Source organism: Nelusetta ayraudi, unplaced genomic scaffold (genome assembly GCF_046127955.1).
Source record: "Nelusetta ayraudi isolate G7.1 ecotype Tasmania unplaced genomic scaffold, CSIRO-AGI_Nayr_v1 ptg000026l, whole genome shotgun sequence".
Lineage (NCBI taxonomy): Eukaryota > Metazoa > Chordata > Actinopteri > Tetraodontiformes > Monacanthidae > Nelusetta > Nelusetta ayraudi.
In genome coordinates this window covers 7,700,745-7,715,000 of record NW_027466076.1, presented here as the reverse complement: position 1 = coordinate 7,715,000, position 14,256 = coordinate 7,700,745, and the positions used below count along the sequence as shown (strand labels likewise).

Here is a 14,256-nt window from a genome sequence, read left to right as displayed (position 1 = left end):
AAAAGAAAAGTTGTAGAAACAAGACGGTTCCGGATACATTTTCTTTGTGAACCATCCAATTTTAATCCATTATACATCCCGTAATGGCAATTTGCCTGCGTTTTTGAACAATATTGTATCGCTGGTCTGTCAGTAAACTCCTCAGAAAAAAAAAGGTCAATTTATTTTTTTTTACTTTTTTAACTTTTCAGAAAGTTTTCATTAATTGAGAAAGTTATGGCAACCAACCCTTTGTGATGTCACATAGGGCACAAATACGTCTTCCCTCACCTGGGGTTGGTTCCAAACTCAGAGGCCTGCCTTGTTTTTGTCCCTTCCAAACATATGCAAGCTCCAATAAAACATCTTTTTTTTTTAACGGGGTGATAAAACAAAGCATTTTTTACGGGAAGCTATAAACAAAGGGCTAAATATGTTTTGTTTTTTTGTTTTTAATTGTTTTTGTTTGTTTGTTGGTAATTATGTGAAGCTCAACAGAGAACCCAAATAACGACACAACTGCATGGTTTTCTTTTGGTCTTTGTTTTACTATAAACTCAAAATTACAATTTGTGTTTTTAAGCTCGTGGTATTATCAACATTTAAAAGTCTTATTCAAATGACCCCCCCACCCCCACCCCCAACCCCCCCAACTCCCTTTCAAGCTACAATACTCAAAAAAAATGTCAAGTCTATACCCGAAAACCAATGACAAGCCCTTGAGTGTTCTTCAGGTGTGTGAACCGTACGATTCCTCTTAGCGAAGCACATTTTTTGGCAAATAGTAAATAATAGTCCCACAAAATAAAAGTACCGCTAGTCTGCTACCACTGATGCCTCTCTGTACCAAAGGCAACATCAGAAGAAAAAAAAAATCAAATCTGTACAGGAACTAAGAAAAACAAACTGTATTTGGCAAAAAAAGACCGTAAATCCAGTTCATCGTGACTTTCTGTGATAAAATTGTTCCAAAAAGTGTTGCCAAAACAAAACGTCACCTCCCCACCGACAGCCACGTACCACACAGATAGAAAGAATTAAGTGAAAACAAGGTGTAAATAAAGTTTTTTTTTTTTTTTGAACAACTTCAACCATCGTCGGAAACGTTTTAGTAATAAATTAACAAAAACAAAAAAAGTCAGTCATCCATTGCACTTCAGACACGAGGGGAGGATGAAGAAAAAGAACAAGAGTCACTCAGACACACAAACTCCATCTTTACAAGTGCACCGAGAAGTTAAAGAAGTATTTCTGGAATAATAAAAAAAAAGGAAAGAATACGAATAAAAATCCTGTCTCACTTGCGGCGTGAACGTACCGGAGAGCAAATTTACCTGAAAGTGAGAGTGAAAAGCGTCTTTTTTTTTCTTTGCTTTTTTTTCTAGCCGCGGTCGCTCCCATATTGCTCACATGTTGAAAAAAAAAAATACAAGACGTCATTGACTTCCACCGGCAAGCTTCTCTCTCTCTCTCCTCTTCTTTTTTGTTTGGCAAGCCCGCATCAATGTCCCTCGGAGGTGAGAGGTCAAACCTCTTCCTTTCGGATCTCCCAAGTGTTCGTTTGGCTGGCGATGACGAGAGGAAGCGAGAAAAATGGGCAGCAGGGGGCGACGAGGAGAGGGATTCTTTTGTGATTGAGGGAGCGGGAAAAAAACAAAAACAAAACAAAAACTCGACAAAATCCCGTCAAGCGGTGACATTCAGAGAGACCGACAGGAAGAAGAATGTGAACGAACCCACTTGATGGGTTTTTCGGCGGTGGGGGAGAATTCCAGAGGGAGGGAGGGAGGGAGGGAAGAAAGGAGGAAAGGAAGGAAGGCAATGTGAGACGCCTCGCTCGGCTTGTAAACGTGTGTAGCGTAAAAAAAAAAAATGCATCCAGTCGAGTGTAAACATGGTGAGCGGAGGTGAAAGCGATGAGAGAGTTCCAGTCGTCCTCGAGGCCCACGACATGCAGGTGATTTGTTTCTATTTGTCTTCGGCTGGTGACGGTTGGCGGTTCGGTGGGGCGGCGACGTGACGTCGCCCCCTAGCTGCTGCTGCAGCCGGTGCTGCCGCTGCCGCCGCCGCCGCCGCCGCTGCTCTCCAGGATCCGGGCCAGGGCGTCGCGCAGCTCCGTCAGCTCCAGGATCTTGCAGTCCAGCAGCTCCAGCAGCGAGCGCAGGCTGCTGCGGAACAGCTGCCGCTCCTGCAGGCTGCTCTCCAGGCGCTGCTCCAGCTCCCCCAGCCGGCTCTCCAGCATCCGGTTCCTCAACTCCGTTTCCTGGAGACCAGGCAGGCAGGGAAGGAAGGAAGGAAGGAAGGAGCAAGGCGTTACAAATGCAGTACAAGTACCTGATAAAAACCCCACCACCTCTCTGTTGCAGGACTCACCTGCAGTTTGAGCAGCAGTGATTCTCTCTGCGTCTGGAACTCGTTGGCACTCTGCACTTCGGCCTTCAGGCTCTCCAGCTCCTGCAGAGAGTTCACCATCATCATCATCATCATCATCATCATAATCATCATAATCATCGCGATCATCATGACCATCACATCATCATCATCATCATCATCATCACCATGAACTCATTTTCCAGCTCTTTATAATTCTTTCTTTCTATCATCATCATCATCATCATCATCATCATCATCACCATCATCATAATCATCGCGATCATCATGACCATTATCATCATCACCATCTTCATCATCACCATCATCATAATCATCGCGATCATCATGACCATCACATCATCATCATCATCAACAACAACTCATTTTCCAGCTCTTTATAATTCTTTCTTTCTATCATCATCATCATCATCATCATCATCACCATCATCATCACCATCATCATAATCATCGCGATTATCATGACCATCATCATCATCATCATCATCACCATCATCACCATCATCATCATCACCATCACCTTCTTCATCGTCACCATCACTATCACCATCATCATCATCTTCTTCTTCATCACCGTCATCACCATTATCACCACCATCACCATGATCACCATCATCATCATCATCATCACCCACCCCCCACTCCCACCCCCACTCCCGCTCCTGCTCCTCACCTCCTCCTTGGCCTTCAGGGCCTCTTCCAGCTCCTCTGCTGTTCTGCTCAGCTCCGACTTTTGGCTCTTGATGGCCGTCGATTGGCCGCTCACACACTCCAGCTCCGTCACCTGCAACACACACACACACACACACACACACACACACACACACACACACACACACACACACACACACACACACACACACACACACACACACACACACACACACGGAGCCTTCAAACACCAGCAGGTTCACCTCTGCAGCCACCGACTGACAGACTGACTGACTGACTGATACCCGTTTGTGGAGCCTCTCTGCCTCCTCCTGGTAGGCCGCCAGCTGCTGCTTCCACTGCTTCACGTTGGCCGTGGACTCCAGCAGCGCCGCCGTCAGCTTGGCGTTGTTGCCCTTCAGCGCCGCCAGCTCCGCCTCCCAGTGCTTGCTGATGCTGGGTGAACTGGGACAGATGGGGAAAGTCCTCATTCTTAAACTCCCAAACTCGCGCTACTGCGATTGTTCAAAGAAATAAAATAAAACAGGGCATTCTGCTGCTCTGACGACTGCAGGTGTGGGAAAAGTCTTTGACTGGAATATTTCCACAAAGGAATTATTATTGTCCTCTCCAATTTTTCCTCGAGTATAAGAAACACAATAAATATCTTGTAGAAGTTACATATGCAACAGGGTAAAAAAAATTTAGCAATTTAATTTGCGATTAATCGCTAGTTAACTCAGGACACGATGCGATTAATCGCGATTAAAAATTTTAATCGACTGACAGTCCTAATATACATATATACTGTATGCATGATATATGGATTCTTGTTCGTCTGGCTCCTGGTTTACCTGTGTGAGAAGGGCAGTGCATTCTGGGAAGGCTCGGCTCTGACTTCGGGAGGCTGCGGCGTCGTGGGCCTGACCCTCTCCCCCTCGGTGCCGTTGACGTCCTCCGGGGGCGGCAGCGACTGGAGGTCACCCGGCGCCGACTCCTGCTCCCGCACAGCAGCAGCAGCAGCGGACAAAGCAGCGTTATGGCAGTGCAGCAGAGTGCAGTGAAAAAGTTGAGACTGGAAAGCGAATCCTTCAGGTAGGGAGCCCGAAAAGGCAGATGTGTGTTCCTGCGTGAAGCCCGAGCCAGGGCCCTTAGAGGAGCCTGGAGTTGAGCTTAGCTGAGGCTAAGCTAGGCTAAGCTAACCAGCTGCAGCCAAGTTCTCAACATTTTTAAAGAAAATCTTAAACTCTTTTCTTTTCTGACTCCCGACGCGAAGACAAAAACACGGCAAACACACAAGACACGTTTCCTACAGCGGTGAGCCCGACCTGCTCTCAGAAATCACCATCAGTCGGCTGCGGTGCACGTTGGAAATTCTAATCTTCCATCCATATCTGTTGCCTAATTTCAAAAATCCTCTGTGCATTTCCAGAACGTAGCACACTTAGCCCTCTGTTTGCGGCGGCCTGCGAAAACAGTTTGACATCTTCTTGCTAAAGCTGCCGCTTTTCCGGACCTTTGCCGGACGAAATGAATGAATGAATGAAAAATGATGTTTTTTTTTTTTTTTGGTGAACTGTCCCTTTAAATGTGGCCATGTGGCACTTTCTGAGAGCATGCCGGACGGACAGACGGGAGGCTCGTCTGCAGGGAGGTTAACGTGGTGGGAGGAGAGAGAGAGGAGGGTCTCTGGTCGTTAGTCTGGCGGGGTGGTGGGGAGCGGGGGGGGGCGGGGCACAAACAGCAAAACACACGGCCGCACGGCCGACACCTCGGTCGGGAGGAGGGTGGTCTCTACGGTTACTTGCAACAGCGGTGCAGGGGAGGGGCTCTGAGTCAGCGACTGGGGGTGGGGCTCGGGGGGCGGGGGGCTAGCGCGGTCCCGAGCGCGACTGTTCACGCTCCAGGTTACCTTCTTGTGAAGCGGTCTGTTGACCGACAACAGATTCCTGTTTAGAGCGCCCCCCTGAGGAGGCAGACACACAGGCCACGGGGCCGTTAGCTTGGCCGTTAGCCGTTCTGTCTCTTTAGCTCGGGGGTGTCAGACTCAAATACACAGTGGGGCCAACATGTAAAATTTGTATCAAAGTCGCGGGCTAACATTGATAGTTATTGAAAAAAAATCTTCCTCCAAATAGACCAGTGGACCTTTTTATATGGACCCAAGCAATGTTTGCTTCCACCTGAATATGGAACAAGCAAACCTTAATAATATACAATAAATAACTTCACGTTGCACACATGCAAAATCGAATTTCAAATTAAAATGTCTGCGGACAGACGACTCAAAAGCGCGACACCGTGGTTTGCGTCCGACGCTAACTGAGCAACGTGCTAAGTGCTAAACTTTACCTTTGCTGTGAAATATGTCAGACCACAGCGTTTTGTGAGCCACTGAGGCAAAGGCGGTAAGAGCTTCAATGGCGGATAAATCACAGCAGTTTAGAGCTGCGAACTGCAGCAAAGCAGTTTGCAAGATATACATTTACGCTGCCTGTTCCTGTTTGCTTTAAGGTGGGGATCACCTGACGGGACGGGAGGCTGAGAGTTCCAACCTGAGAGGGACTGCTGGTGAGCTCGATCTTCTCCTGAGACTTCTCTTTGGCTAACCGCGCCGCCTCCTTGAACTCTGCAAATTTCTCCGCAAACTGTGAATAGAAAGAGGAGGCGATGCAAGGGTGGAAAGTAAGAAAAGAAACAACAACTGCTTTTGTTTTTCCGAAATGCATTAGCACACATGTCAAGGCCTAATTATTAAAGGGCAAGTCCACTCTTTTTCATTTTTACCAACACAGCGATGATACAGTTTCACAACTACAACTCTGCGCTAAATTTGCTTTGTTTTATTTTCTTACGGCAAATGTGAGAATACACACTTAGTTTAAATTACAAGAAAAGCCCTAAAACTAAAGAGAAAAAAAAAAACAAACAACAGAAAGTCATTCATTATATATTCATTAAAATGTCCCGCGTGCGAGCGGCGGTCCTCACTTTGGACAGGTGGCTCTCGGACGAGAAGCCGAGGCCGTAGACGGTGTTGGCCCGGCTGTCGGCCCACTGGCCGAACTTGTGCGACGTCTTGGTGAACGTCATGTTGGGGGTGATGGTGCTGTTGATGATGGCCTGCGCAAGACACACAAAACGCCAAAACAGAAAACAAAACTGCGTTAGAACAAAGGCTGAGCTGCTCATAGAAGGTCATAATAATGCAATGATGATAATAATAATAGCAAAGGTAGGTGGAAACTCCTCCTGTGTGTGTGTGTGTGTGTGTGTGTGTGTGTGGAGGGAAGGAAGCGATCGTCGACGAGGACCTCTGACGCCAGTCGATTATTGCGGAACGTTATTGATCGGCTTGGGAGGACTCGCTGGCAGCGGGGAGGAAGGACGCTGATGGAAAATCTTTTCCCGCCTTTCATATCCCATAGTGCAGCGGTTCTCAGCTGGTGGAGTCCCAGCACCCACATCATTTTTTTTTATTTTTTTATTTTTTATTTTTTTTGTTTCCTTCAAAATAAATGGCCAACATTTTCTCTCTCTGTCTCGTTGTATCTATAATGTATGTACATATATATATATATATATATATATGAATGCTGCAACAGTTGTTCAAAAAGGTACCAGATGAGAAAAATGAAAAGGCAGCGTTAATCTAATCAATACAACGTTTAAATAGGTTAAAAATAATTTGGTACTTTCAATTTTTTCAATAAGTTTCAATTTGGACGAAATTTTAGACCAGTCGATGTTTCGGTGTCGGCAACTCTCCGCGCATTGGAACCCATTTTGCTTGACTATTTGGACCCGACGCCATCGATGCATTATAAGAACTGGATGCCGGACTGGTAATATGGCGACGTAAGGATTTTTCCCAGTGGCCACTCGAGGTACTGCAGCAAATAAAATCCCATGGGCCCAAAAATCATTTTCCCCATAGATTGCAATACAATGACTTCATAACGGCTGACATGACGGCTGTGACCTGAAATGCGATTTACAGCAAATCTTTGTATTGTAGATTTTTCAGTTATGGTCTTTTAGTCGTTAAAAAAAATGATTCTCCAGAATCGTTCTGATTGGCCAAATAGATCATGTGAGTTACAGAGGCATGATGGGAAGTGACACTTCTGCGCAGGCTCTACGGGCCCATTAATGCGGAAGTCAAAGACTTGAAATGAATGGGGCCGCCGTCTCGGACTCTCGGCTCGCACCTTAGATCCGTCCAGGCTGATGATCCGATATACATTCCTGGTGCTGTCGAAGAAGTAGGAGACGGTGACAGCGTGCTTACTGGTGGGGACCCAGTTCTTCTTGGTGCTGGGGTCAATCTGGAAGACGTGGGCCCGCGTGCTGAAGATGGGCTGCTCTCTGTGCAGGGGGAGGGGGAGGGGTGGGAGGAGAGAAAGAAGCAATCAGGAAGTGTCTGAGGTGACGCTGCCTTCAAGGTCAGATTGCAGAAGAGGGAGAAACAAGGACAACAAACAGGATTTTGTCGCAGCGTGCGACCACAGTTTCTTTTAATGAGGACAACTTATCTATTGACGCAAAACTATGCTGAAAAAAAAATTAAAGTGAAGAAGTTAATGGGAAAGAAAAATTTGGAGAAAAAAAAAAATCCCAAAAACACAGCCGTCTCATTTTTCTCGGACGAGCGAGCCGAGTCTAATGCTTCGGGCGAATGACGCAACAAGAATATTTAGATTTGTGTGCGAAATAAAAAAAAGCTTGGCGCGATGACGTCAGGCGTGATTAAACACCGCTGACGAGATCGAGAGGCGACGTTTTGTCGTTTCAGTCGACGGGAAACCTGCGTCTCAGCTGCGTCGGCAAGACAGAGACTCCAGCCTCGAAGGTCTGTAAAAACTGTGTTTTTGTCCTTGCTTTTCTTGTCCTGAAACGTCCGCCAGAGGGCAGCAGTTTGGAAAGTGAGTGATCTGGGTGGGAATGATTAAACCCGGCGACAGACGCCCGAACTAAAGGCGACCTGGAAGCGTCACCGGGCTCAGAAAGCACAGGAAACCATTGGCGAATGAAGTCTTTTCTATAGACCGGAGCTTCCCAATTTCCCAAATTCACTGGACTTATTTGGCGCATCCATCGGCTAAACAGGCTGAAGATAATGTTCGTTAAAGCGTCACTTCCACCCATTTCAAAGACAAAACTGCTTCTTCTGTGATTCTTCAAGGGCTTGAGATTGAAAGTTTGTAAAAAAAAAACAACTATAGGCTGGCTACTCGACTCTCCGGTCGAAGCAGAAGAATCTTTTGTCAGTCTTGTTTCTCCCAAGGGCGCCGTCAGTCGATGCAAATGCCTTTAATATCCTTCAGGTGCAACCGGCGGCTGCTGCTGCTTAGATCATCTTTGCCTCAGTGACCTTGAGGAAACTGTTCTCGTGTTGGTCTTGACAGGCCGGAACACTCTGATCTTCGTTATTCAGCTCGGTAAAAATCCAGACCTTAACACGTTCACACAAAACACTGAGTCCGAAATGCAAAGCGCGATCACTGACTGACCTCGGGACTATATAACTGTGCTATATAACGTCCAGGTGGTGTTGTAGTACTCGAGACTGGTCTTGGTCTCAAGTCGAAACCACTTTCTAAGGGTCTTGGTCTCATCTCGGACTCGGAGGCATTTTTACTTGGTCCTGTCTCAGTCTCGGACTGACCCTTTATTTCCAGTTAACTTGTTTTTTTAATTTTATGAAGCAAAGTTTTTTTTTCTTGATAATGTCTTGGGTCTCGGTTGGTGCGGTCTTGACTACAACACTACGTCCAGGCGAGCTTGAACGACGGCTACGCAAAGGATTTTGTTCCCTTTCGCAGCCGATCGATTCAACGCAGATCTGCCGAGATCTTTTTCTCAAGTCCCTCTCGCCTGGTTTTCCAAGGAGCAGCAGTTTTAACCGCTCCGCTCGTGGCTGACCAGTCTTCGGTCTCTTCTGGGACATAGCGATTGTCTCCAGGAAACCCTCTCGTCTCGCCACAGCCTGTTAATTAAGTCGGAGCGGAGGCCGTCGATGCCGTTTAAAGATAGACGCTCTCCAAGCGGGAGGCCGTGGGCGCAGGATTCACACAGTCCGCTACGTACAGTGCGATGTGAGCTGGAAGATATCTGGCTTTTATTTATCTTAGATATAGATTTTTTTTTTTTTGGACAGGGCTGCTTGAAGAACCACCCTTCAGTTTTAAAATTAAACCTAGCGCCTCAGCAGCCGATTAACAGCCGATTAAGACACGCGATTTGACCTTTTCAGTTTATCTCTGCACAACCACTGAGATGTCATTCAAGTCTCTCAAATGACAAGCTGCGTGCGTTTCCATTACTCCTAGAATTACGCAAAACCTAAATATCGCAATAAAAAAAAATGGTAATGGAAACGGCTAAACTTCGAAAAACCTCTAAAATATCGCTTGAAGGTTTTTCACGCTCTCATGGGGTGGTTTGTACGGGGTCGCGAGCCCAGTTCACTTAAAGTGAAAATGACGCGTTAAGTTTGGACGGAGGAGGAGACGGAATATTTTTCACGAGTAATCAAAGGGAAAAACATAAGAACCATTCTTGACGGCAAACAACGTGGAAAAACTGAATTAGCTGCTCCAAAACGCAAAATGTTTTGTACCTCCATCCTCCTCAAAGTGTGGTCTCGCGGGACGAGATCGTACCGGAATTACAGCTTATGCGCTTCACACCAGTCAATGGAAACACCAGCAAATTATACTTTGTAGAAATCTTTAGAAATATCGCTTTTATTTTGCGAAAAACTGCAACGGAAACGCAGCCAGTTGATGTGAAAAATGATTAAAGATGCTGTGCAAAGTTATGACCTTGTTGGGGTGATTTACTTTCCAAACGACTTCAGTGCTGTTTTTTTTATGTCTCTTTTATCACTGAAATGTTGTCAAGTTGCAGTCAGACCGACGATCGCAGCGCCCTCTTGTGGGCACCCATATTAACAAGCGTCGAGCCCCTTGAGTCGACTTGAGATTTGAGTGGTTCGGCTGCCTCGCGAGCTCCCGAACGAGCTCTTCTTTTAAAAAAAAAGAAAAATCAAAAAGGCCGTAGCCAAGATCAAGTGAGTCATTTCTTGATTAAATGTGAGATGAACATGAGTCCTGATTAACGCCGTCAAGTCCTTCACCGACTGATTTTTTTTCCGAGGGGGTCTCACTGGTCAACAGTATGGCCTCTGTCACAATCTGCTACTGTGTGTGTGTGCGTGTGGGTGTGTGTGTGTGTGTGTGTGTGTGTGTGTGAGAGGCAACTGTTGCCCGCTAATCCCCCGTCACAATGAAGCGAAACGCTGCATTCAAGTGTCAATGACGAGCGCCGGGACAGAGGAATCTGCCCCACAGATGTCATTGGATCAGCAGTTCCACGCTTCCAATGAGCACAGCACAAACGCACACACGCTCAGACACACTAATGTTCCGAGCGCAGATGATGGAAGATGTGAACTGTGTGCGAACATGTCCAGATAACCTTCTAACTGTGCTACTAATGCACAACAGCGCCAGAGGACAGTGAGTGAAAGATCTAATCTCCACTAAGCCACAGCCACTAAGATTCTGAAGAACCATCGCTAACATTATGACAGTAACTTCAGTTATTAATGTTTTTCTTCCATTCACTTGATCATTTTGCCAGCTACCGAGCGCACACACACACACACACACACGCGCGAATGTGTGAATTTTGCCGGCAGCCTACTTATCCATATGTGTTGAAGCTACATCTCGACTGCACGGCAGCACTTAAGCGGAGCCTTTTCATTTACATGGCGCACCGACAACAGGCTGTTGACGTCGTAACAGCAGTTGCCTGACGCACACTCCAGCGCTTCAGTGTGTTCCCAACGCTGTGCAGGTCTCAGCTTGCCTTCAGACACGAGAGAACGCAAATCAGGGTCAGATTCAGGCTCTCACCAACTTCACTTTGGCGCTGGATAGAAACATTCAACCCGAGCCACTCACTAATCTCACAACGAAGTTCTGTTACGTCGTCATTTTTTTTTATCTCGTGACAATAAAGCAATAACAATTGCAATGGAAGTCGGTCATTTTTTTGTCAACTTGGGTTTTTACCTGTGCCGCGCACCTGCCCAGTGGTCAGGTGACCGCGCGTGCTTCCTCCCCTCGACGCAGCCCGATTGGTTAATGGTGACTGCGCGGTTGCGGAGAATAAAAAGCAACACATTTGCCACAATTGCAAACGGGCTATTTTTCCTCATGTAACGTCCTGCTCCCAAGTATTAGGGGTGGATGACTTTTCCATGTGTGTTAAACTACAGCAGTCATTCAGTGCCACCGCCCTGCCTGTCTGCCTGTCTGCCTGCTGCGGTGGGTTTCCAGTAAACACGTGTTGACTCCAAGTTTCCTTCTACCCGCCTGGGTGGAGGAACAGGTCTGGGCTTAATTTAGCCACGGTGCGAGCGAGGCTTTAGGGCAGGACGGCTAGTTTGCTAGCATGAATTATCCAGGGACAGAAGCCGGTGAGGCGGCTGAAATCTGACTTGCTAATGAGGGGGAAGAGGGCAAGTGCAGGGCAACGCTCTCCTGTCCCCGTCTGGGATATCGATTGTTTCGACCGGGACTCCAGAACCATTGAGAACTGCGCAGCGCGCGAGGACAAACGTACACACACACACACACACACACACACACACACACACACACACACACACACACACACACACACACACACACACACACACACACACACGCACGCACGCCCTCCAACCCCCCACTTACTACGACCACAATATGACAACCAACCAATCCCGTGCCTCATCATCATCATCATCATCATCTGCCTTCATCTGGAATAAGAAGTAGGTCGCCCGTGATCGGGAGAATCGCATCTGCAGGTTCATGCACGCTTTGCACTACACCCTCGGCCAAGTGAGATCCTCATTTACTGGCGGGGATTTACAGTAAGTAGGCAGTGCTGAAGAAATTATTACGGCCCGGTTTAAGACATATCTTCCTAAGGAAAGATTCTTATAGATTCAATTTAAAACAAATTACAAATACACTACAATTACACTAATAATAATAACAATTATAAAAAAAACTGTAATTATACTGTAACTCTCAATGTTCAGGACTCCAGAATTCAGAGACAATAGGCTTTCCCAAAAGCAATTAAACTGCCACTGCCAGAGTCCAAATGAATTCTTGAAAATTCTATTTAATTCTAGAATTCAAGAAACTTGTATCGGTGTGCTTTCCATTCCGAGCTACACTGAGCAAATTTCACTCGCTTCTTCCGACACTTTTCACAAAGTGTGTGCTAAAGTAGTTTTGTGACCATGTTGGGCAAACAGCTCCACATAAATAAAGGTTGTTTTCACCACAGCTGTTCACAATAAACACGTAATTGAGTTGACCCTTGACCTCCTCGCCGGCATTAATTCAAAAGCCCCCTATCTCTTATTTGCCAACTCACAATAACAGTTATTACTGCGTTCATTTGTCCAGCTTGACAGCTTGTGTAGCTGGCGAGGGGCAACGTCCATGCCGGCTTCAACTTTGCATTTTCCGGCTTCTTTTGACAGCAGGCTGTCACCAAATGCCAGCAGCGCCGCTGTCAGTTAGCCGAGGGAAAGCTAGCCTAGCAGCAGCTGGAACTCTGCTGTCCCACCGAGACATGCCCGAGGTGGGGAGGCGGAGAGGGGACTGGTGAAAGCCACCGGCAAAATAACAAAAACCGAGCTTGACCTACAACACGAGACTCCAGTGCTCGCCAGTCGGTCGGGAGCGGGCTTTTTTGTGTCTACGTACCCCATTTCTGCTGGTATTTGGAGTCCCGAGGAAAAAAAAGAAAGAAAGAAAAAAAAAAAAGATCCCGCGTCTCTGTTGATGTGTGTCGGGAGCGCGGCGCGAGGCTGGAGGTTAGCTTCAAGCGCTTGATCCCCTGCCTCTCTCTCTCTCTCTCTGTGCTCCCGGGGGTTGTAGTGACTTCACAGCCGGCGGGGCCACCGCACTGCCCTCAGTCCGACATGACCTGGTGTTGTCACGGCCCTGTTCATTATTTTTTCCCGCCCCCCCCCTCCTCTCCTCTCACTTCATCAAAGCCAGAGTGTCGGCGACTGCATGCTGATGAACGGTGGTGGGGGGGCAGCGACGATGCTAATGTTGCTACTCTTAGCTAGGAGCAGGAGGGGAAGGAGGAGGAGGAGGACGAGGACACATCTGCTGGCCACAAAACCGGGATTATCGAGCTGAACTCGGGGCGCCGAGAAGACGTTTTTTTAGTCATCAAACCAAGCTTGTGAAGTTTTCTTTCTTAATGCTAAAGTCTTGGAAAGAACCATCCGAGTCTAAAAAAAAGAAAAATAATTAAAAGAGTGACTTAAAATAAGTGAGTTTTTAAGTCGTCCGTCCGTCCGTTGTTAGCTCGACGCGAGTTCTCTGGAGCTGGAGGAGGTGTGTTTGTGTATTTGCGATCTCCACTGTGGACTCTACGCTGAAATATTACCACAGTCAGTTATCCCCCAGACGGGAAGAGCAACAAGACGGTCGATAAATCCCACTTGTCGCCTGCGGCCGCTCCATCAAAATTCCTTCAAGCCAGAGTTGTTCCCCCGAGAGCCTGAACGCCGCTGGCCGACGATGGGAGACATCTTCCTTCTTCCACGGAAAGCCCCATCTCTGGGTTTTTTTTTGTGTTTTTTTTTTGGGGGGGGGATCAGACACAAGCCGCTCGGTGCACACTCCAGCCTTCCCCCGTCATTCCCGACCCCAGTTTGACGGATTATGGTCGGTAACCGACGAATTGCGGGCTAATGAGGCGCCGGCCCCGAGCTGCTGCGTTGGAGTTATCTCATCGATTCCATCCAGCGCGGCGCGACGGTGATGATTCGGGTGGTGTCAAAAGTGCGACGCTTAAAGCCCCTCCAGCCGCCTCATCCTCTCATCAGCCCGCCGCGTCTCTCATTCATTTGCCCTGCCCGCTCCATCCTCCTCCTCCTCCGCCGCCGCCGCCACCGTCGCCTCTCTGCGGGGAGCATTAAACTACGTCATCACGTCGCTGCTTGGGCTGGGCGTCACTGTTTATGAGGCATATAGGCATGGCGCGCATATAGTGTTGATCATCTTTTTTTTTTCTTCTTTTGCCGATGCACTCAAATTTGCTGTAGCAATGAATAATACAAATAAAGACAATTTTCAAATGCAGCCAATCATGTGAGTATTATTTAAAGATGTTGTCATGACACCTCAAAAATGGGGGCAT

At 47.3% G+C, this 14,256-nt stretch overlaps 1 protein-coding gene across 3 annotated transcripts; it reads right to left on the bottom strand.

The window, feature by feature from the left end:
- Positions 1–1,287: 1,287 nt before the first annotated feature.
- On the bottom strand, positions 1,288–13,535 carry homer1 (homer scaffold protein 1). 3 transcript variants are annotated; one of them, XM_076029495.1, is made up of 10 exons: positions 12,804–13,535; positions 7,233–7,389; positions 6,013–6,144; positions 5,577–5,669; positions 4,826–4,987; positions 3,876–4,018; positions 3,327–3,486; positions 3,044–3,154; positions 2,353–2,433; positions 1,288–2,242 (listed from the first exon to the last, which is right to left on the bottom strand). In XM_076029495.1, the coding sequence occupies exons 1-10, from the start codon at positions 12,806–12,808 to the stop codon at positions 2,009–2,011; spliced, it is 1,278 nt and encodes a 425-aa protein (XP_075885610.1). In that variant the 5' UTR covers positions 12,809–13,535; the 3' UTR covers positions 1,288–2,008. The 3 variants fall into 3 exon arrangements, with proteins under 3 accessions (XP_075885610.1, XP_075885611.1, XP_075885612.1); XM_076029496.1 differs by having other exon boundaries at positions 4,934–4,987; XM_076029497.1 differs by lacking the exon at positions 4,826–4,987.
- Between the last annotated feature and the right edge of the window lie 721 nt (positions 13,536–14,256).

Excerpts from the sequence above, each read along its gene's own strand:
- homer1 (XM_076029495.1), bottom strand. Across the intron at positions 6,145-7,232 it reads TCAGCCTGGACGGATCTAAG|GCCATCATCAACAGCACCAT; the intron begins GTGCGAGCCGAG and ends TGTCTTGCGCAG. Across the intron at positions 4,988-5,576 it reads TCACCAGCAGTCCCTCTCAG|GGGGGCGCTCTAAACAGGAA; the intron begins GTTGGAACTCTC and ends CTGCCTCCTCAG.